Genomic DNA, 25,066 nt, shown 5'->3' with positions numbered 1-25,066 from the left:
TTGCAGTGATCCAGATGCAAGACAAAGAACACTAAAGATTTCCCACCTCCACCAGAAGTTGGAAGAGGCAAAGAACCATTCTACCCCAGAACCTTCAGAGAAAGCATGACCCAGCTGACACCTTAATTGATGAGTTCTAGCATCCAGAATTATAAGATACTACATTTCTGTTGTTTCAAGCTTCCTAGTTGGTAGTACCTTGTTATGGCAGCCACAAGAAGCTAATACAATGAATGCCTAAGCAAGTGGTTTGATACACATCTGTCTGAGCACAGAGAAAGAGATCTGAATTTGAGGATGAAAAGAATCCATCAGTGTAAAGACTCTAAGGGAGAATGTTCCAGACAGAGTAAAGACCATTCATGTTTGTAATATGACATTATCTCATTTATACTTAGGAATTCTGCAAGGTAACTACCATAATCACTCAGAAAATAAATAGATATAAGCCTTTGTAGCATGTTTTCCATCTCTTGTAATGATTGAAATAGATTTTGCATGATTGTATTATATTATACCCAGAGAATGTAAATAAAAAGCATTCATATTTTAATAATGATTATGTTTACTTGTAATGAAATGCATTATGATGAGGATATTTACACTTGTTTAGAGTATTAAAAATACCATCCATTTTCGGAAGTATAAGGGACAGTAGAGGTTATCTCTGGAGGAACTCTCTCTTCTTAATGCTTGTTTCCTCCATTACCATGAATAGATCATTCAATTTCCACTTGAACACTTCCAGTAAGATAAGAACTCATTGACTTCCATGGCAGCACAGCTATTTGACCTTTAGAAATTTTGGCCTTAGATATGTCTCCTGGTGACTTCAGCAACTTCCCTGAATTATGTCCCTTGAAAAATCGCTAAATTAAATCTCATTTCTTGTTACCTGGGAAGGCATTCCAATGTGTGAATGCCATGGCTGCTTTCTGGTAAGAATTGTCTCCATGTTTGATGTGCCTGACTCTTCATTCGGAGATTGTTTCTGGTTGCCACCAACTGGGTGGTCTCTGACCCTCTTCCACCTTGCCAGCATCTCTCTCAGCTCCATGTTTAAACACCAGCAGGTCAGAGTGTCCACATTAAAAGTCAAAATGAGGGAAGAAGGAAATGACAAAAGGCTTTAAGCATGAAAAGATGAACATCTCCCAACTACAACCTTAAGAAGAAAAGGTGAAATAAATATATAAAATCTACATGCATGTGGAAAAAAACTGGAAGGGAATAGGCCTCCAATGGAAATGCATTCTATCTCTTGATGTTGGGTTTATAATTAAACATGATCTCTTTAATACAAAATGTCTGTTCTTACACATTTTTGCTTTTGCTTTTCCTAGGGCTTGAGTTATAAGTGTGGCTTTTGTGTTCCTTTCCTCTACACCTGCTCATTTACATATACCTTGCTACCTGTTTTTCATGAACTAACTACATTTCTCTGGCCATCCTATCTGTTAAGTGCTTTGGCCCCCAAGTTCTTGCAGAGTTCCCCCACCTTTCACATTCTTTCCTGGTCCTTGAATTGTCTGGGTTTTTGTTTGTTTAATGCTCTCTTCCAATATTGTGCATCTGGATTCTGTCTTTTATGCTCACGTCTATTCTTCCTTTATTCTGTCTGTGCCTATTGCTTTTACCTTTCTTTCTATACCCTCACTGTTCCTATTTTTATATCCCTATCTATCCCATTGTTATGACCATATCCACTGCTATCATTTCTGGACCATTTCAGCTTCTCTTTCTCTGTATCTTTCATGTGGGAATACAGCTTCCTAAAGAGTGCTCAAAACCTTCTTTCTTTCCTCTTGTCCGTGGCCCAGTTCTATTTGCTACACAGAGGCATACACACAGGTTAATAAAAATTATCTGTTGTGCTTGTTGATTTTGGTAGACAAGAATGATAGGGAGGGAGGGAAAAAAGGAACTGAAGGAAGTAAGGATGGCACAGAAGAGAGGAGGCACTGACAAGAGGAAAGAGGAAGGATGTCACCAGAACTTCCCACATACATAGCCTGTTCTCATTGATGGGGAGTCAATTTTTAATTATTGAAGTTGTGGTTGAAACAAAGAAGTATCACAAATAGTTAGAAAGGTTTTCATCTTCAAAATGATATTTAAAATATGAAGTTGAATATCGATGTACCTGTGATAAGTTCTAATTTAATCTGTCTTAAAGGGTCCATGTGTGTTTTGCTGGGCATTAATTTTCCATAAGAATTCAAGTCCACCATAAAGGGCCATGCAAATAAACAGGTATGAAATGTACATACCAGGACTATAAGAGCTTGCTCTGTTCTGTAGTTTAGGGTACATAAGAATTATGCCCCTCTCCCCTACAGGTCAAACAACCAAGTAAATAAGGTAGGAAACTGGGAAATCTTTATTGCCAAAGAATATTCTTTTCTGATTTCTTGATGAAATCAGGGAGGTTTGCTGATGCCTGGCCTCTGAGGTATGGGAGGAAGAGTCCAAGTTTCTGTCATTTGGATTTATAACAACACCTGGACCAGGTATCTCCAAACTGCTAATGCCAACAGCCACTGTAGGTTTAATTAGGGACTGAGTAGATGGTCATTATATTCCTGACCCCCTTAAAAAAACATCATTTACCTTTTTTTCTTTCTGGGTTTCTTAGCTCGCTTGCAGGATTCTCAAAGTCACATTAGCTCTCTTGTATCAGTTTTATAGAACTTGGAGAATGTTGGAAATTTGTATTTTTGAATGGCATCTATTTTAGGAGAAATATCATATTTGAGGATTGAAACAGTATAGTCTCTGGCACAATTCAGCTGTGAAAAGCTTGCTATACATGTTTCATCCAAGTGGAGGGTTTTCTATATCACTACTTTAAAAGGATCATTTCATTTCTGATTAGGGCTCACATCAGACCACCCACATGGACTGCAGTGTTCCTAATGAATTACAGTTTTGCATCCCATTGTTCATCCTTAGGTGGTTAGCCCTGGAAAATTGGTAGAGGCAGCAGTTGGTCCATTACATTATTTACAACCTCTCAAATTGCTTAAAAATTCAATTTTTCTGATATGTAAATGATCTTGAATTAATGATTAAAGTATAAAATAATATTAAAATCAAAACCAACTGTTAATGAATCTTTATTATTTCTTTATTGATGCTATAACAAATGACCACAAATTTAGTGTCTTAAAACAACACAAATGTATTATCTTATGATTATGGAGGTCAGCAGTCTGAAATGGGCTAATGTGAAAGGCTGCAGTTCTTAATGGAGAGTTGGGAGAAAATTCATTTTCTTGTCATTTCCAGCTTCCAGAAGCTTTCAGGGCATTCCTTGACCCACGCCCCCTTCCAGCTTTAAAGCCAGCAATGGTTGTGTCTTTCTCATGATGCCATCTCTCTCCTGCCTCCATCTTTCCCTTGCAAGGACACTTTGTGATGACATCAACCCCACATGGATAGTTCAAGATCATCTTCCATCTCAAGACCTTTAACTTAGTCACATCAGCAATGTCCTTTTTTTTTCATGGAAGCAAACATATTCTCAGGTTCTGAGGGTTAGGGCTTGGGCATCTTTGAAGGTCATTATTCTGCCAAAAATGTTTCAAATGGATGAAAAGTAAAAGATTTAATCAGAAAATTTACAATATCTGAATAACCTAATATTTTAAAAGAATGATTTAACTAGTGCCAGTGTAAGGTGAAACCAAATAGCACAATGGTTTACAGACCAATGGGGATATAAAAAAATCAACCTAAATCACCACCTGAGCTGGCATCCCCTGAGTGTGCAATGAAAATCAGAAATTTACATTTAAATTGTCCACACAAGTATTTACATCTATTTAATTATTAAATATAAATTAAGCTTAATTAAAAGTTAGAATCTTGAGTAGCATAATAGATTTTTTACAGTGTCTGAGGAGACTGGATATGAGGTAAACAAGGACTGAACTGCTGTAAGTGTCCTAAGTGCTGGGAATATAGACAATTCCTGTACATTTAGTTTATGGATGCGTCATACTTGAGAAAAAACATGCTCATTAACCATGTGGGTAGATGCTTTAGTCAACATTTAGATGTTGTAATGGAGCACTTAGGAAGTTAAAGAGGTTGCTGAAAATGTTTTTCAGAAGTTATAAGAAATAATCATTCAGGTTTATATGCCTTTGAAAATATTTTACCTTCAACAATAGAGCACCAACCTGCTAACTTCTACCCTAAATCTTTATTTTCTTTTTTCAAAGGTGTAAGGACAATGGAATCATTAGTAATGTGTCTGTTTTCAATTATACACATGTTTATATTTAAGTTTCATGGTGATGCTAGATATAAGGATTGTGGATTTAGTGTTTCTTGGGAGTGTAAGTCAAAGAGCAGCTAACTACTGTGTGTGTGCATGTGTGCGTGTGTGTAGCTGTTTCTCCTAAGGCAATGGAATGGGCTCTCCAGGCTGTGAATCTCTCTTATGAAATTATAGTAGAGTGATTGAAAGGAAATATGAATGTCTATTGCAAAGTCTCATATCCTGTTTAAAATAGAATTGTAATTCTGTTATTTATGAGTATTAAAGTAAAATTATCTGGCATATCTAAAATATAAACATTGTCCTACTACATGCAGTAATAAGATCTTTATTAGCTGTGGGAAGGAAATATTTAAATGTATTAAGTTTAAATATACTACAAATAGAAAGAGGTTAGCATGCATTCATCTTTTGATTTACGTAAGAGAAAAAAAGTCAAACTCCAACATTTAGATTTCAGTTGCCAAAAGAGATTAGTTTGATTCTGATATTTATAACTTTAACCTCATTACATTGTTCAATTGTTGGTAGTATAATTTAATTAAGACTTTTTTGTAAAAGTATAATTATAGAAAACAAAGATCAAATGTAAACAGATTCTTGTCAAACAGATGTATAAATAAATAAAAGATTTAGCCCTGGCCAGGTTGCTCAGTTGGTTGGAGTATTGTCCCAGTAAGGTTATGGGCCCATAACCTTAGAGTATTGTCCATAGCAAGGCTATGGGTTTGATCTATGGTCATGGCACATACAAGAATCAACCAATGAATGAATGCATACATTAGTGGAACAACAAGTCAGTCTCTCTCTCTCTCTCTCTCTCAAATCAATAAACAAAAAAAAGAAATAAAAGATTTGAAAATTAAAATGTTTTAAAGGGAGAAAATGGTTTTAAAAGTTTCTAAGTCCTTCATCCTTTCAGCTTCTTGCACGTTATGACTAAAGGACTAGAGGTGACAGCTTATAGTTAGAGGCCACTCCTTCTCTGTTTTTTTTTTTCCACACTACATAGCATGGTGTCTTATCTATTGTAAAGGCACAATGAATACACGTTGAATGAATAAATTCAATGCATTTAAAAACTAACCTCTTTAAAATAAAAAATCCAAGACTTGTCCAAAGCCAAAATAAATAAATAAATAACAAAACTAACTTAACCTAACATTCAACTATTTGTCTATTCAATAAGATGTTCATAATTATTCTGTTAAAGTATTTATTGGGCTTCTTCTTGGGATCAAAACTTCTTTGGACTAAGTATATAAATACATATAACATAGAGAGGAGCCCCAAACTCATGGCAGTTACCATAAAGCAAAATAATGGCCAGTATATTTAGATTCCTGTGTTAGCTAAAGACCCACAGATGTCCAATTACAGTTTTCACTCATTTTTTCAAAGCTGCACAATCCAAGTTGGTGAGTTTTTTCAGAGAAAACAGAGGTAGAGAATAAAAGAGGTTTAGTGAGTAAAGATACCTTGAATCATAAATACCTTGATACTGTGAAAGATACCTTGATACCGTGACTTGATTTGTGTGTACTTTGAGTGAAGATGCATTTCCTTGGTACATTTGTATCCCCAGAGATATTATGGACATATATGAAGTGTATAGAGTCAGAATTTGGCTTCCAGAGGATAGTGTGATTAGATGTCTGCAGTTCCTGAGTTTTGTAGAGCATGCCATCCTTCTCAGAGCATTTTATGAACATGAAATTACTATCTTGCAATAATCTTGGGGAGCACTCAGGCAGCATTTTGAATGGCTCAGTTTTACAACTTTCAAAACCAAAGTGTAAAGTAATGATCTCTTTGAGGGCCTTTATTTCCCTCTGGTTTGTGTGTTACTCAAACACACTTGCTATCTATAGCACTAGCACAATTCTGGCACCTTGTAGGTATTTGGTACATATTTATTGAATTAAAGCTACAAGGCACTTTGAAATGTTTTTAGCTAGGGATCTATTGATTACAAAAGTCATGAAGATTTAGAAGTTCCTTCACAACCTTTTCTTTTCATGCAATGTCCACATGTACTCATAGGGCTGCCTAACTAAGTACCAAAGAGTACATGGCTTAAACAATGGAAATTTATTTCTCACAATTCTTGAGGCTGGAAATCTGAGATCAATGTGTTGGCAGGGTTGGTCTCTTCTTCTGAGGCCCCACTCCTTGGCATACAGATGACCATCTTCTCCCTGTGTCCTCACATTGTCTTCCCTCTGTGTCTGTCTGTGTCCTAATCTGCTTGTCTTATAAAGACACAAGTCAAATGGGATTAGGGCCCACCCATGGGACATCATTTTAACTTATACGAAGCATCATCTTTTTAGAAATCCTGTCTCCAAAAGCAGTTACTCTGAAGTATTAGGAATTAGGACCTCAACATAAGAATTTGAAGGGGAAACAACTCAGTCCATAACACAACACATTTCTACAGTACCTCACTTATTATTAGTCTGTATGAATATGAAGAAATATAAAACTCTTTAAAATTAAGACTGATGTGCACTTCTACAGTCTGCTTTGACCAGTCTACTTGCTCAGCCCTCACCTGGAACCTTTTGCACAGTGGTTCAGCCCTGGTTCACTGTGGAATTTTAGGGACCCAAGGGAGTTTTTACAACAAACCCATTATCTGACTCAGCATAGATCAATGTAAGGCCCCCATATAGTTTTCATGAACAATAACCTCTGTGAATTCCCACACACTTCAGATACTCCCTAGTTAGCCAAACATTGTTTATTAAGAACCCTTGGCATACATTGCCCAATTAAATAATGGTTGCACCTCAAGAACACTCAAACACAATTTCTGTTTTGAGGCAATCTTTGATTTTATGTAACAAAAGAAAAAGTTACAGAGATTCTGAAGAATTTGAACAAAATTACATAAGTAGTTATGTAGCAAATTTAATTCTCAACACAGTTGAAGGGATAATATAAGATAATAAAAATAATTAGTATATGAAAAAAGATTTTATGTTCATTTACCTATTGAATTAATTAGCTGAGAGGTTTATTATTGTCCATAGCAGGAGGGCTCCAAAATATTTATAATTTTTAATTAAGTTTGTGAAGAGCAGCACATGTGTCTTTGAGCCTTAAGCCTTCAGAACACCTTGTCATCCCTGCTTCCCTCAAATCATCTAGCTGGCCCCTTACCCCTTGGGAAACATGAGTACTTCCAGTATCTGAACTTTACATTGGTGTAAAATGACCAAGGTGTCATTTACCTTGGTCACCATAACAATCATGATAATACTGGTAAGTATATAATATGCAGACAGTTAATGTTAGAATGGATGAGGTAATGATTAAGAGATATACAAAGGCTAGAACTGTGAACTATAAAAGTGATTTGGGATCCATAAATTCAAAGCTAGGGGTCTATCAGTTACCAAGGGTCAAAAGCTGGGATATGTAGCATAAGTCAGAAAATCCAGTAAAGAATAGGGTTCAGTGGATTGCCAAAGGCAGATGGTCATAGGCAAGCAATTGAAGAACCAGGAAAGCCATCATTGGGCCATAGTAAGTGCAGGCGGCCAGGAGGGGAGGCCACAAGAGTTAACTAGCTGCTGATTGCATGAACTAATTCAGATGAAAGCATGTGTTTTGGATTTGCTTTGATGTTTCTTGGATGGGAAGAATCTGGCGCTGTGGTATGGCTGGGCTGTTTCCAATACAAAGGCAGTGTCTTTGGATGATTAGCACAAAGCCACTGCTGTGGATAGAATGCATATCAGAGGCACAGGAAGCAAAGGTAGTGTGATCAAGTTCTAGATGATCAGGTAAAAACATTCCTTTTTGTTTGATTGTTTAAGGGGACATTTATAAATTCAGAGAGTTTGATTCCCACTAACTGAATAAAGAGAAAACTGTTGCTAAAGGGAGTCCCATGTTTATGTATTTCTCTGTGTATACACATATTGCCCCTTTGTCAAATATACATTGTGTCTTCCAAATAAGGAGGAAGATATGCCCTCTGAAGGCAGTCAGAAACCAGTGGGACTCTGCCTAACTTAAGTTATTGGGGATGAGGGGCAGATTTTTATATTTAGTCATATATTTACTACCTCTGTATTCCTCATTCCATCCTGTAGATCTGAGTTGCCAGTTAGTGTGATTTTCCTTTTCTTAAGAACATTTAGCAGCCCTTAGAGTGCATGTTTGTTGGTTGTCAATCCTCTTGATTTTTGATTGTCCAAAAATGTCTTTATGTTTGCCTTCATTTTTTTAATATTTTAAAAAAACACAGGTGTATTGAGATATAATTTACATACAAATTTATCCATTTTGAGTGTTCAGTTGAGTTTTGACAAATGTAAGTTTAACCACAATTAAGACATAAAGCATTTCCATTACCCCTAAATTGTGCATCTTTGCAGTCAATTCAACTACTCTACCCTAAGACCCCAGAAAACACTGATCTCTTCTCAATAACTAGAATTCTGTGTTTTCTAGAATGCCATATAAATGGAATGATACTACATGTAATATTTTTGGTCCAGCTTTTTTCTTTATTTTTATTTTGTTTTATTATTGGTGTTCAAATATAGTTGTCTCCATTTTCACCCCACCACAGCCCCCATCCATCCCTGCCTCTCACCCTTAAACCTACCCACTTTGGCTTTGCCCATGTGTCCTTTATACATGTTTCTTGATGGCCCTCCCCTGTCTTTCCCCCATTAACCCTCTCCCCTCTCCCCTTTGCCTTCATTTGTTTATTGTACTTTTCCCATTACCATTTGTCCCCCTACCCCCTGCAATCACCACACTGTTGTCCATGTCCATGAGTTCTTTTTCCTTTTTGTTTGATCCCTCCACCCCCTACCCTGACCCTTTAGCTATCATCCTGCTCTCCTGTTAGTTCAGTTTGTTCATTAGATTCCACATATGAGTGAAGTCATATGGTATTTGTCTTTTTCTGACTGGCTTATTTCACTCAGCATAATATTCTCCAGGTCCATACATGCTGTCTGAAAGGGTAAAATTTTCTTCTTTTTTATTGCCAAGTAGTACCCATTGTATAAATGTCCCATAGTTATTTTATCCGCTCATCTACTGAAGGACACTGGGGCTGGTTCCATATCTTGGTGATTGTAAATAAAGCTGCAGTGAACATAGGGGTGCTTATGTTTTTTCAAAGTAGTATTTTGGGTTTCTTTGGATAAATTCCTGGAAGTGGAATCACCTCAGACCAATAAGAATGGTATCATCAATAAATCACCAAATGCTAGCAAGGATTTGGAGAAAGTGGAACCCTTTTGCACTGTTGGTGAAAATACAGATCAGTGCAGGCACTGTGGAAAGCAGTATGAAAATACCTCATTTTTAAAATTAAAAATGTAACTGCCTTATGCCTTTATTTTTGAAGGATAGGCTCACTATACATAGAATTCACTATACACACACACACACACACACACACACACACATATATGGGGGGGGAGAGAAGGGAAAGAGATAAAGGAAGGAAGAGGATGAATGAATTTGAAGATGATGGGAAGGAGGGATTTGTGAACTTGGCTGCTCTATTTCATAGTAGATGTTGGTGTGTGAATGCAAAGCCAATAAGCTGATATCAGGTACCTTTTATTTTATCTCAATTCATTTAACTCTGAGGAGACAAGTTTTGCCTGCTACTTTCCCTACCATATGCTGTTATTCTGCTTCCTTCAATCTTTTACCCTGGTGAAGATTAAAGATTTTACATTGTGTTCTCCACATGGCTGTGTAAACAGCTATAAATTACCATATCACATTACTTTCACTGTTACATTTCATTCCTTCGTTCATTCATTTAACCAATATTTATTGTGTGCTATCTGCTGAGCACTTTTCTATACGTTGGTAATACAGTGATAACCAGGCAGGACAAAATGGGCCCTTGTACTTGTGAAACTTACATTTGAAAGAGACAGATGATAAAAAAATAGATAAAATAAAATAAGGTAATTGTAAGTAGTGAGGTATACAGAACAGAATAATATGATAAGGAGCAGGGAAGGATGGTGTCTTTTTTAGCTTGGATGACCAAGGAAGTCTAAACATCTAAACATCTGATCTGAGACCTGAAGCAAAAGGAAGTAGAGAGGCATGTACAGTCTAAAATGAGAAATTGCATTGTCTTATTGCTAGTTTCACAGATAAACAAAAATATCACTGTAGCAATGATAAAAAGATAATTAAAAGGCTGGTTTTTAAAAATGTGCTAGGCTTTTTCTGGGGAGAGAAGTTGAGAATAATAGATGCCTTTTGGCAGAGACCCCCTCCTCCCCTTTGCAAATTAGTCACTCATCTGTTGCTTGTGAGCACAAACAACAAACAGAAGACAGTACTGGCTGACAACTGCCCCACCTGGTTTCCCAGCCTGAAGAGGAAGCTGAGGGTTAGAGAGAATAAATACAGCAGGTCACAAGGAAGTTAATCATAGTAACCCTGCTACATGTTCCTCATGGGGAAAAACAAGACAACAGTATATAAAGTCTCCCCTGCTGAGTTAGCAAGGACAGAAAGACTCCTAGCCAGCCAAGCTGGGCATCTCATGCCAACGGAAAAGCAGATGTAAAACAGAGCTTGATGAATGTAGTGAGCAGCTGGGAGCACTATTGACAGCCCCTAATGTACACCTGCATTTGATGAGCACCACTCTCAAGTGTGGGGTAATACCCCAGCACCCAAACTTCTGCAGCTTCATCAATGTAAAGCTGAAGGGAGAAACTCCTTTTTTAATGCAGCTATTCATTCCTGACACTCAATAAATGGAGAACTAGAATTCTTGAAAACAGAAGTGAAAGAAAAAAGACAAAGGCAAAGTTATATGCAGTATAAGAAAATGAAGTGTAGCAGGGTAGACATTTTTCAGAATCAAATTCATTGTTTTCCTAAAGGAATTGCAGGATAACTGTGCGAGAGACATCTAAAGCTAATTGCTGGAAGAATGCTCCATGGGGAATAAGCCTGCCTTGGAGGGGAGTGGACTCAGTAACCTAATTGTTTTCTACCATTCATTACCATTTGTAGGTCCCTTGGTGCAGAATTTGGCAAACTGGCCTAGTAAAATAACAAGAAATACGAGGACTTCTTGTTGGCTTGATGCAAAATGTTCCTGCCAACATGTATTGAAATCAGTACACAAGAACCACCTTTTCTCATTTATGTGATTTTTATTTATTATTAGGTCCTTTCAGTAACCATTTAATGATGTCTCTCATGTGTAGAGTGCTGTGCTAGGCACTTGGGAGTGTCTAGAGAGGTGTGATATTTGGCTTCTACCTTCAAGAAACTTACAGTCTGATCAGTGTTAGGAAATACACAAATCACGTTTCTCAAGCCATGTGTTGGACTTGATTCTCCTGTGACAAAACTGTGTGTTGAATGCAGTGAGTTCAGGGAAAGAAGTTTTAGAAGGATGTGTTTTCCCCTTATTGAATGGTCAAGAATTAAGATACATTAGTTCACAGAACTAAGACCCATTAACCTCAAAAGTAAAAAAAAAAATTCTACCTTCTGATTTTGATAACTTGATCAGGAGAACAGATTTTTCTTGTGCATTATGTGTTTATTTTGTATTTTCTCCTTTCTATACCCTAGCTCAACTCCCTAAGGCATATAGGCTGAAAGTAAATGTATGGACATAAAACCATACCTCTCATATTTTGAATTGTCTAAAAAATGACTAGGTTCTTTTTTTTTATTAAGGATATCTTTTTTTTAAGATTTTATTTATTTACTTTTAGAGAGGGAATGGAGGGAGAAAGAGAGAGAGAGAGAGAGAGAGAGAGAGAGAGAAACATCAGTGTGCCGTTGCTGGGGGTCATGGCCTGCAACCCAGGCATGTACCCTGACTGGGAATTAAACCTGCGACACTTTGGTTCACAGCCCACACTCAATCCACTGAGCTACGCCAGCCAGGGCTATGACTAGGTTCTTTATTACTGGATGGCTGCTCTCTGATATAGATGAGCTGCTCTGTGATTTGTTTGAATATAAATATGGTGGGGCGGGGAAGGCAGGGAGGAGCAACTCAGTCAAAGAAATTTGTGAAATTCCAGAACCACTGGTGGAATGGGACAGTTCAAAGCCAAATCTGGTAAATATCAAAGTTAGTTCTCTTTTTTTTGTTTTCCCCTGAAATTTGCAGGATTTCCATGCTAAGGTAACCAGGGAGCTGTACAGCTGAGTCCTCACTCCCAGTGCTTAGCAATATCACTACTAACTCCTCCCCATGTGTCATATTCAGATTCCTGAGAACTCACAAGAGTGTAGGGCAAGACATTTCTGCAGGACGATGTCTGCAGTCAGTGGACAGGCTCCACGCTCACACACGACTCAGATCTTGGCAGGAGAACATGAAAATCATCAGTTGTTTAGGGTCAAAGTTTCAGACATCATAACGTGCTTTAAAAAAAGTAAAAGCAACACAAAATAGTGACTAACTCTCTTCCCTTAGAACTATAGATTGTTCACTGAATTGGCAAAAAGCCCTAACTCAGAGGTTTCACATTTACATGAAAACTTTTCTCAGTGCTGTAGTAAATACCACACACATTCTCAAACTTCACTTATCATTTCAGCCTGTCAGTGCTGTCCAGCCCTCCAGAAGGAAGATAAGGAAGGACAGGGATAAGACTCATTACTGGGGTGGCTCTGCACAGGGCCCTACCACTATCTGTCTCCTGTGTTTGAATATGTGTTTGCTTAAGCCTTCCCCTGACCTCATGCAAAGGCCTTGGCCATTCAATGAGGAAGCCTCAGAGCTCACTGCACTTGGAAATGCTTTGCTTTGCTTGAGTGGGGCCGGTTAATACACTGAACCTACTAAAGAAAATTCTTCATATCTGCCTTGGCTGTTTGTATTGGCCTGTTTTCTGCTAAACCCACAAATGGAGGGCTATGAGAATGTGCAAGGAAAGACATTTTGTTTGGAGCCTTAAAAACTGAATCATTCAGTTTGGCCTCTTTTCCACAGTTTGGCTTTTAAGACTTTAGCAGGAAGTTTTAAGTGTACTTATACACAATTTCATGTGTATAAATATATTTCTACCTGAATACTTTTTCCTGTAATAAAACATCACAACAACTACCTCATGATATGAAGAATTAGGCATTTCTTTACTACCCAAATTCTGAGTTTTGGCCTGATTTCCTTTTGGAAATAGTGAAATTAGAGAAAGTAAAAATGTTTGAGGAGTCTTCTCCAGGGAACAGAGTCACATGAATGCAGAGTGAGTACTGGTGTTTATGACCTGGTGTGAATGAGCCAACACCCAGCTTTGTTTATGCTCTGTAAATGGGAACGACCCTCAGAAGTCATGGAATCAATATAATGCCCATTAGTAAGTTTCTTGAATATCCAAGTGCAGTACTTCTTATTTTTCTATACATTTTGCTTTCAAGTGTATGTTCTTCATCTAAGGCAGGGGTCAGCAAATTGCAGCCCATAGGCCAAAACTGCCTGTACCCACCACTGGTTTTATATTGACTGTGAGCTCATTCATTACATATGAAAATTACCTGAAATTCAAATTTTAATGTCCATAAATAAGATTTTACTGGAACAGAGACATTACTAATTTGTTTATATATCATTTGTGACTGCTTTTGCCCTACGATGGCAGAATTGCATCCTTGCCTAAAATGATTACTCTCTGGCCTTCAAGCTAGAGGATCTAGAATTTTCAGTTCTGCTGAAAGCTTTCACTCCTTCAACCTGTACGTGTTTATGTGCAAATATATTTTTACATATATTGTTTTAAATTAATTTAAATTAAAAAGTTACTTCCGATTTCTAATTTTTACTATCTTTATGATGCACCTAGCATTTTCTCTCTACTTCTCAGTAGCATCTATGATCTCAAGGGTATAATGTGTTCTTGCTCTATTTAGAGACTATGGAGTCTTAGACAAGATGTCTCTTACATAGTAGTTGTGAAGCAGTTGTTTGTTTCACAAACAAATTAACAAATTCATAAATAGAAGAGAGTACATCAAATATTTCTTCCACTGTTAATGTTTCTGTATTGAAATTCCTAATGATATATGTCAAATTCTTTCAATCTACTGTGCAACTGCTTGCCTTCCAACTGCCACTCCCAATTTTTTTGTTAATTTGTGCTGAGTTCTCAATGAACTCCTCACAACTGTCAACCAATTCACTGAATTTATCTTTGACCTCTATCCAGTCCAAGGTTTATCTTCATATTTTACTAATTAAATAACTATATGTTTTATTTCTAAGACAGTTGATTTTTAGTGTCATCTGTTCTTTTTAATTTCTATCTATTTAAAAATAATTTTTGTTTACTTTTCAGAATTTAAATTATTTACCATTTTTGAGGACCTCAAGCAACTTAATTTGAAGTCATTTTTAGTATGTTTCATAATTTTCATTTTACTTTTGGGGAATTCATGCCCTAATCATCTCTTCTAGCTTTGCATTGCCACATATATTTTTGAATTATGGTCTATTTGGAACAAGAAATTTTTCTTTTTCTTTATCTCTTCCTTTCTCTTATACTCATTCTAGTATTCTTTCTCCACAGCCCCATGCTCACCTCTCTTTCTAATGCTTTTGTAGTTGTTCCCACCTGATCCTAGTGGAGAGTTACATAATTTCCTAGTGGTTCAGAGATTTTTTCCTTTGATGATGTTGGGAATTCAGGCTTGCACAGTAGGTCATATCCATTTTTTTTCCTCATCCTTAATCAGACAGCTCCTTGTAAACCATATATCATAAAGTGGTCAACATCAGATTCTTTTCCACAATCTTTGTAAAATATGTGAAGCTTGTATTTGTAACACAAACCCTTATTTTAATCAGTTTTCCTAACAATGGTCTCCTTACTTACAATGAACACATAATTAAATGCTCACCAGTAAACCAACTTTGATTTCTATTGCTTCAAGGCCAGCCTGCAGACAGTTTTGTGTTTATCTTCCATTTTTGACCCCTAGAGATATTTATTTTATGCTGGTGTCTGGTATGTCTTTCTGGTGATCTGCCTCATATTTTATCTATTATTTTTATATGTTTAGAGCTAAATAGGGACCTGAAAATAAGAACTACACCATCACCTAGAATTCCCAGGCCCCTGGAATTTTCTGAAGTTGGAAGGTTCTGCTGCTTCATGCTCTCAACCTGCTTCTTGCCCCATAGATATTAAGCATGAGGTACCTGCTAAGCCACCTGCAGGATGCTTATGCTCTAGCTGAGGACAATAAAAGTCTAGAACTTGATAACTTCGTGGTTTCTTGGCATGCCATCATAATCTCCCTCCATGACTGTGGCAGTTATTTCTCCATGTTGCTGGAGTGTTGACTCAAGACTGCTCACAGCCTAGAGTATTTAACTCTAGGAAGTTTCATTGACCAAGTAGCACCCATATTTAGAGACAGCTCCCATCTAATTTCTGGTCAATGATGGGGGTAGATGGAGTACAAAGTATCAGCCCTGTTACCTCTATTCTAGAGAACTCTGAAGGCCTATGATGGCTCCAAAGCTTTCCAAGCACCAGTTGCTCCTCTACAAGTGCATCCCTGTCCAGCTTCTTCCTTGGTTCAGTTTTGCCACCTTCACTTCCCTATCAGTGCTGTGGAAGTGCTGTGAGGAAGTTATTCTCCCCAGTAACTTCCTGCACAACAAATCTAAATTGCAGAGTCAGTTTTCTGGCAACCCAACTTAGGACAGCAACTAACAGTGTAAGATATATATTCTCAAGTGTCAAATACAGACAGTATGCAACATAAGAATTAGAAAGAGGTTCATTTGGGTCAAAGATGTTGTAGAAGAAGTGAGACCTGGCCATAAATGATCAATTTAAAAGGAGAGGTGGAGTGGATACTTCTGAGGCTGGAAGTTTTATGTCTTCTTCTTCTGTCCCTTAGCTATCATTCTTCTATACATCCAAAACATCATTTTTCTCTCTGGCACCATTTTTCTCTCTGATTATAGTGTCAACTTCATTGTGGAGAATGTTTTAGAAGAGATTGCAAGTTATTAACTAATAACACGTAAAGATCCAAATGGGGAGGGAGAAAGAAAAAAAAACATTTTTTGGCTCCAATAATATGCCAATAGAAATATTAGAAACAGAAAACTGAGCTTTTGCAAAAAGATTAAAAGATGGACTGTATTGAGGAATTTCAAGTTTCACTTGGAGACATGTAGTGAAAGCTTTTAGTCTAATTTGTGAAGGTAGGAAGAACTCTAAGAGGTAAATGAACTTGTCATTTATTCTTCTATTGACTTTTGTAGTGTTCCCAGAAGTCTTTCTGTGATTCACTCTTTTTAGCAAAAAATTGTTCTGAGGAATGCTGAAATGATGACTTCAGTGAAATTTCAAATGGAATATGTAGTATATGTGTATGCCTTCTCTCCATTTGTGTCAGTTTGATACTAATGGAATGGCCATTCTTCAGTCAAATGGTTAGTATTAGCAACTTCATATACTCAACTTAGAAGCTGGTCTGCTTACTTTATTTTAAACTCTCAGTATACTCTTTCCACCTAAAAGGTATCCATATTTAACCTCATTGTGAATTGAAAAGAAAAATCTCATTTGTATGTATCAACTTGCTTGTCATTTGCTCTATCTGGAACATAAAATTGTGGGGAATCTTTTCAGTGTAAAATACTTGTTCTCCAAGGTCTTTTGTTTTTCTGAGTACCATATATATGGTAATTCTACATGATCCTTCTAGGAGGTTTTTCTAATTAAGTTGTAAACAAATAATAAAGATATCTTTGGGGTGGGATGAAGGAAACTTTGAAATAAATACCTTTAAATTCTGGTTTTATACAAAATTTGAATTTAATTTATTAACTTTATCTATCAACCTATGTATACCTTTTGTGATTCCATTTTTACCAAAGAGAAGATTACCATAAATTTCCATGCTCTTCTTTAAGATTTCTGGGATCTTGGATTGGGTTGCTTCTTAAGTGGAAATTTTCCAAATTAGCTTACAAATACTGACACAGTAATGACAACCTTGGATCTTTTACATGTCACATTTAAAAATCATGTGAAACCTAGAGAATTCAAAACATTGGCTAAAGCAATAGCCTCTGAATTCTCTCAAAAGTATAACAGGAGAAGTTAGGTTTATACCTATATTTAAAACTCAGTTCAACCTCCTAGCTATTAGGGGAATACAAATCAAAAGTACTGTGAGATACCACTTCACACCTGTTACAATGACTAATATCAACAAGACAAGTGATAGAAAGTGTTAGAGGGGTTGCGGAGAAAAAGGAACACTCATTCACTGCTGGTGGGAATGTAGACTGGTACAGCTACTATGGAAAAGTCTGGTGGTTCCTCAAAAAATTAAAAATAGATCTGTCATTTGACCCAGCAACCCCTCTTCTGGATATGTATCCAAAAAACACAAAAACACGTATTCACAAAGATATATATGCCCCTATGTTCATTGAAACATTATTTACAGTGGCTAAGACATGTAGACAACCAAGAGTCCTTCAATAGAGGATTAGATAAAGAATACATGGTACCTATATACAATGAAATACCACTCAGCCATAAAAGATAAAATACTGCCATTTGTGACAACATGGATGGACCTTGAGAATAGTAGGCTAGGAGAAATAAGTCAGTCAGAAAAAGCTAGGAACTATAAGTTTTCATTCATACATGTGACATAAAATGAAAACTCATGGACACAGACAACAATGTGGTAGTTGCCAGAGGGAAGGGAGTGGGGGATTTGGAGGGGGGCCTAACATGTAGTAATGGAAGATGGTTTGACTTCAGGTGGTGGGCACACAGTGCTATATACAGATCTAGTATCATAGAAATGTACACTTGAAACCTATGCGACCTTATTAACCAATGTCATCCCAATAAATTTGATTAAAAATAATTTTAAATATTGTAAAAAAACAGTTCTTGGATATAATCTATTAGTCAACAATAATTATTTTTCAAGCTCTATTTGAGGAAATATATTACAATAAAATCAATGAATATAATCCAAGTTAAATTTTGTTGAAAAAGTGGTGCCTCATTTCCTTGTTATTTATTCCTTCTGGTAATATTAAATTCCCTCTACCTTGGCATTCTAATTATCATAGAAAATTTGGTACCATGTCATCCTGGCCACATATTGCCTATTTTATAAATATCTGGTTTATTTTTGCAAACCATCCAGAAGTTACCACTTATCTTTTTGATCCTTTTCAATATATGCCTAATTTTCTTATGTTTTAATTGTGAGCGATCATTTATTAGGTTACATATGTTTTGGGTAGTTTATATTTATTGTATGAATTAGAGTGAGTACTCAAAACACATGGACAACAAGATATCCTCAATTTTTTGTGTATACACAACATAGTTCCCAAACCAGAAAAACACAAACCATTTCTAGGAATCCCATGAATTAATTACAGCATGACTGAGTATAATTAGGGGTGTCTGTGTGTATAATCAAGCATCTTTTATTCATTTCTGTCCTGTTGCTCATCTTCTCTGGAGATCACCTTTGTGGCAGAGATCCAGCGTTATTCTTTTCTGTTTATTGAGCCAGTTTTTCATTTGTTAGATAGCTTATTTTTTCCCTTTGACTTATGGAGTAACCTTTGACATTTATCAAGTTCGTATAATTTTTTCTGAGCTCTATACAGTGTTCCACTTGACTTCCCAGTTCCTGATTCTTTGTTTTTGTTTTAATTTATGGGCTTATAGCATACCTTAATGTCTGGTAGAACACACAAACCTAACCCATTTTTGATCTTATTTCTCAAAATTTCAAAATTGATTTAGCCCTCCTACTTTGTTCTTCTTTCTCAAAATGCTGAGGCTATTCAGGGTCATTTATGTTTCCATATAAATTTGTGAAATGTTTGTTCTATATCTATGAAATATGTCATTGGTACTTAATAGGGATTGCATTGAATCTATAAATTGCTTTGGGTAGTATGGACATTTTGATTATGTTAATTCTTCCAATCCATGAATATGATATATGCTTCCATTTATCTGTGTCTTCCTTAATTTCTTTCTTCAGTGTTGAATAGTTTTTTGAGTATAGGTCTTTTACCTCCTTGATTAGGTTTATTCCTAGGAACTTGATTTTTCTTATTGCTATAGCAAATGGGATTTTTCCCTAATTCTGTTTCTGATATTACATTGTTGATGTACAATAGTGCCTTTTATTTCTGAATATTGACTTTGTATGCCATTGTTTTGCCAAATTCACTTATTAAGTCAAGTAATTTTTTGGTGGAGTCTAGAGGATTTTCTGTGTACACTATCATGTCACCTGCAAACAGTGATGGTTTTACTTCCTTCTTTCTAACTTGGATGCCTTTTATTTCTTTATTTTGTGTGTGATCAGTGTGGCTAGAGCTTCCTATAATATGTTGAATAGAGTGGTGAGAGTGGGAACCCTTGTCTTGTTCCTGATCTTAGTGGGAAAGCTTTTAGTTTTACTCTATTGAGTATGATGTTGGCTATAGATTTCTTGTACATGGCTTTTATTATGTTGAGGTTTGCTCCCTCTAATCCTACTTTGTTGAGTATTTTTATCATAAATGAGTGCTGTTCCTTATCAAATGCCTTTTCTGCATCTGTTGAAATGATCATGTGATTTTTGTCTTTGCTTTTGTTTATGTGATGTGTTATGTTTATTGACTTGCAAATATTGTACCATCCTTGCATCCCTGGAATGCATCTCACTTGATCATGGTGTATGATCTTTTTAATGTATTGTTGGATGTACTTTGCCAATATTTTGTGGAGGATTTTTACATCTATATTTATCAGCAATATTGCCCTGTAGTTTTTTTTTCTTTGTTATATCTTTATCTGTTTTGGGGATTAAGATGATGCTGATCTCATAAAAAGAGTTTGGTAGTATTCCCTCTTCTTGGATTTTTTAGAATAGTCTGAGAAGTATAGGGGTTATGTCTTCCTTAAATGTTTTGTAAAATTCTCCTCTGAAACTTTCCAGCCCAGGGCTTTTCTATGCCAGGAATTTTTTTTATTACTGATTCAATTTCACTAGCTGTTATTGGTCTGCTTGGGCTTTGTTCTTCTTATCGATTCAGTTTTGGAAGATTATATTTTTCTACAAATTTGTCCCTTTCACCCAGGTTTTCAAATGCCTGATATCAAACTATACTACAAAGCCACTGTAATCAAAACAATCTGGTACTGGCATAAGAACACACGCATAGATCAATGAAACAGAATCGGGAGTCCAGAAGTACACACATATCTCTATGGTCGATAAATATTCAACAAAGTGGGCAGGAGCATAAAATGGAGTAAAAATAACATCTTCAGCAAATGGTGTTGGGACATCTGGACAGCTACATGCAATAAAATGAAACTCTACCACTAACTTACACAATACATACACAAAAATAAACTCAAGAAGGGTAAAAGACTTAAATATAAGTTGTGACACCATAAAAGTTCTAGAGAAGAACGTTGGCAGGAATATATATTCCACATAGCAATATTTTCACTGATATGTCCCCTAGAGCAAGGAATATAAAGGAAAGAATAACAAGTGGAATCCTGGCTGGTGTGGCTCAGTGGATTCAGTGCCAGCCTGTAAACCAAAGGGTTACTTGTTCGATCCCCTGTCTAGGGCACATGCCTGGGTTACAGGCCATTTCCCCAGTAGGGGGTGCCTGAGTGGCAACCACACATTGATGTTTCTCTCCCTCACTTTCTCTCTCCTTTCCCTTCTCTAAAAATAAATGAATAAAATCTTAAAAAAAAAAAAAAACAAATGAAACTACATCGAACTAAAAAGCTCCTGCACAGCTAAAGGAAACATCAGCAAAATGAAAAAGGAAATGATTGTATAGGAAAATATATTTGCTAATGATACCTTGGACAAAAGTTTGATGTCCAAAATATATTAAAAAGTCACATGACTCCACACCAGGAAGAGAAACAATCTAACTAAAAAATGGGCAAAGGATCTGAACAGACACTTTTCCAGAGCTGACATACAGAGGGCCTGGAGACATATGAAAAAATGCTCAGCATCACTAGCCATCAGAGAGATGCAAATTAAAACCACAATATGATACCACTTCACACTGGTCAGAATGGCCATGATTAACAAATCAACAAACAGATGCTGACAAGGTTGTGGAGAAAAGGGAACCTAGTACACTGTTGGTGAGAATGCAGACTGGTGAAGCCACTGTGGAAAACAGTATGGAATTTCCTCAAAAAACTGAAAATGGAGCTGCCTTTTGACCCAGCAATTACATTGCTGGGATTATACCCTAAGAATCCTGAAACACCAATTCAAAAGAACCTATGCACCCAATGTTCACATCAGCAGTATTTACAATAGCCAAGTGTTGGAAACAGCCTATGTGCCCATCAGTAAATGAGTGGCTAAAAAAACTATGGTACATTTACACAACAGAATACTATGCAAGAGAAAGAAAGAAGGAACTCCTACCCTTCTCAACAATATGGATGGAACTGGAGAGCATTATGCTAAGTGAAATAAACCAGGTGGTAGAAGACAAATCCATATGATCTCACCTATAAGTAGAACCTAAACAACAAAACAAGCAAGTGAGCACAATGTATCAGAGATACATAAACAAAGCACAAACTGACAGTAAACAGAGAGGAGGCAGAAAGAGGGTAATGGAGGAAAAAAGGGGAAGGTTCATCAAGGTAAATGTAAAGGACTCATGGACAAAGGCAACCAGGGAAAGAGGATTGAATATGGGAGGTGGGGATGGTAGGACTGGGGAGAGTAATAGGGGAACAATGCGGACAACTATAATTGAATAGCAATGAAAAAATTGATTTAGCTCTTCATAGACTTTTATTCATTCACATATATATTGTAAATAAGTTTATTGGCTTTCTCAATATATTTATATGTGTTTTGAAATATGTTTCTACTGCTACTGTTTTTGAAATTATATTAAATATATAGACTAAATTTGGAAAAAAATTGACATTTTTATCGTTAAGTCATCTGATTCATGAATGTGACAAATCTCATTTTTCATTCAGGTATTTTTATTTGTTTTACTGTTGAATTTTACAGTTTTGTTAACAAATGTCTTGTGTATTATTTTTTAAGGTTCATTCTGACTTACTTTTATCAGTTAAGGTTGAACCTATAGGAATTGGCTTACTCTACTAATTAGGTATGCTAGCTAAGAAAGTCCAAAGTCCATAGGGCAGGCTGTTTTCAGGAAGTGAAAATCATCATCATGATCAAGCTGAAATTCATGGGCACAGGTTAAAGCTACTGTTCACAGGTGACAGACTTTCCTCCCCCACTCCCATGCTTGGATCCCCTGCCTAGTTTTCAGTCTTTCCAACTGATTGAATCAGGCTTGCCCAGCTTACCAATGATAATCTCCTTACTTAAAAATATATCTTGCCATGTATAATGTGCATCCATGTTTTTGACCCAAACTTTTAGGAACAAAAATCTTTTGTTTTAATTTTTTAATTCAATTTTTAATTTTTTTATATTTAGAAGCAAAACCAATGATCATATTCCAGGGTACTATTCTGCATATGGATATTGTTATTGCCATCTAGAGTTATACTTTGTTGTGCTAATGCATAAGCACAAATAAAAGAATTAAAACATTTATATAAATACAGAATTAGTACAACCCATGTATAATGTGCATCCTTATTTTTCCCTCAAATGTTTGGGCAAAAAAAAGGTGCATTATACATGGCAAAATATGGTAAATTAATTAGGATTTTTTTATCACATCTGTAAAATTAGAGCAATATCTAGACTAGTATTTGATTAAATAACTGGGGACTATAGCTTAGCCAACAGCCACATTAAAAAAACCATTACAATACAGTTTTGGTTCCTAATTTAAGTTACATCTTGTTTTTTTCTTACTTGATTATTATTAATGTAGAGGAGCTATATTGATTTCTTTAAGATGATATTGTACCTGAATCATTTTCTTATATTTGTTCTAATAAATGGTCAGTTGACATTCTATATAGACAAATTCCACTGGATCATATTATCTGTAAATAACTCTAATTATTTCAACTCTTCATTTTTTTCTTACCTTATAACATTGACCAGTATACCTAGTTATATGTTAAGTGGAAAGAATATCAAGTATCTTAGATCATTATCTGACATTAATGGGTTATATCTAAAATTCTACCATTAAGTAGGATGTTTGCTTTAGTTATGATATAAATTCTTTATCACATTAAGAATATTTCCTTCTGTTCCTAGTTTTCTGATTGTTATTTTCATTTATTATGAAGAGATTTTGGACTTTATGAAATATTCATTATGTATCCATTGAATGAAGCAGGATTCAGACTACTAGTTTTTGACTTAAATATTTGTTAATCTTAAGCCACACTTGTTAATGTTTATCTACAATAACCCCTTGCTTATTATGATGAGTTATATTTTCCTATGTTATTTCAGTTGGTTAGCAAAAATCTTTTTAATAATTTGTGTCTATTGTTATAAGTAAAATGGACTCACAATTTCCTTTTCTTTTCTATATGTATTCAATTTTGAAATTAATGTTACTTTATCTTCTTGAAATGTTTTAGGAAATTTATCCTTTTCTCTATTCTCTGGAACTCCTTTTATTAGATAGGGATTATTTGTTCTTTCAAAGGTGGCAGAACTCCCTTATAAAATTTTCTGAGATACGGAATTTTTGTTATCACAAAAATGAAACCACAAAAGTTATGATAAATAGAAAAGGATGTTTCTTTTACATTGAATTTTTAATCTATGTTAATTGTATAATTTTACAATTAGACTTCATATTTAGACTAATAGGTAAGAGAGTAATTGTTACACTTCATATACTTTTGAGTCAGTTTACATAATGGATTATATAGGAACATGTTTTATGTGGAATTCTACAAAGGTGAGATTGGGTGTGTTTCATCCTCTCACAATCTCTGTGCTTTTATCCCCTAGGACATACAGGACAGTTATTAAAGTCTCTGTGCTTCACCAGTCTTTCCTTCCTGTTACTACACATCATTTTTCATATCACATTGGCTAGTCTTGAAGCTCAACACCGTATTGCACCTGGTTACAACTGTGAGTACTAATTATATTTCATATTATGTATGTGCATAATAAAGCTATATGTCATAACTCTCATAGAAATCTATGTAATAATTAATTATATTATCAAATTCATAGCAATTTTTGGTCATTTTTAAACCCAATATATTATACATACATATAAATAAACTTTGCTATGGAGAATTAAGTAATACTAGCAAATTAATTAATGAATCTTCAATATATATTGAATATTAGACTCCATTCTGTATGTAAGACATTATTATTGAGCATAAGCCCAAAAAATCAAGATTTACATACAGTCCTTAGAATTCAAAGCACAGCTAATGAGACAAGATGTGTACAATTTTAACATCATAAATAAAAATACAAAAGTAGAATGTCATTATAGTATTGGCTTAAATCCTATTCTGAAGCATAGTATAAGTAAGTTTATATGTCTTTATGGAGAAAATATAGTGACACATACAGTTTCTTTTCCAAATTGGGAATTCTTTGTTTTTATTCATAGGAAAATAACATTATATATATGATATTTTAAAGTTATGATAGTAAAAATTCAACACATACATGCTTTACCTAGGTAGTATCATCTTTCCAAAATTAATTTGCCTTCAAATAAATTCTACTTCAGTTTTTGTAGGATATGTGATTGTGATTTGAAAAAGAAAAAGCATTTCAAGTAGAAGGAATACAATTCATAGGTTTTAA

The 25,066-nt window shown here is 35.5% G+C and overlaps 1 protein-coding gene across 1 annotated transcript in view; it reads left to right on the top strand.

Annotated features, from left to right (window-relative positions):
* Positions 1-25,066, top strand: part of PIEZO2 (piezo type mechanosensitive ion channel component 2) — a 427,386-nt gene that overhangs the window by 45,348 nt on the left and 356,972 nt on the right. The window contains 1 exon segment of the mRNA XM_036009325.1: positions 24,242-24,367. Coding sequence (XP_035865218.1) covers positions 24,242-24,367 — 126 coding nt within the window.

Source organism: Phyllostomus discolor, chromosome 9 (genome assembly GCF_004126475.2).
Source record: "Phyllostomus discolor isolate MPI-MPIP mPhyDis1 chromosome 9, mPhyDis1.pri.v3, whole genome shotgun sequence".
NCBI lineage: Eukaryota > Metazoa > Chordata > Mammalia > Chiroptera > Phyllostomidae > Phyllostomus > Phyllostomus discolor.
Note: the sequence above shows the minus strand (reverse complement) of the source record. Positions and strands in the feature narration are given on the sequence as shown.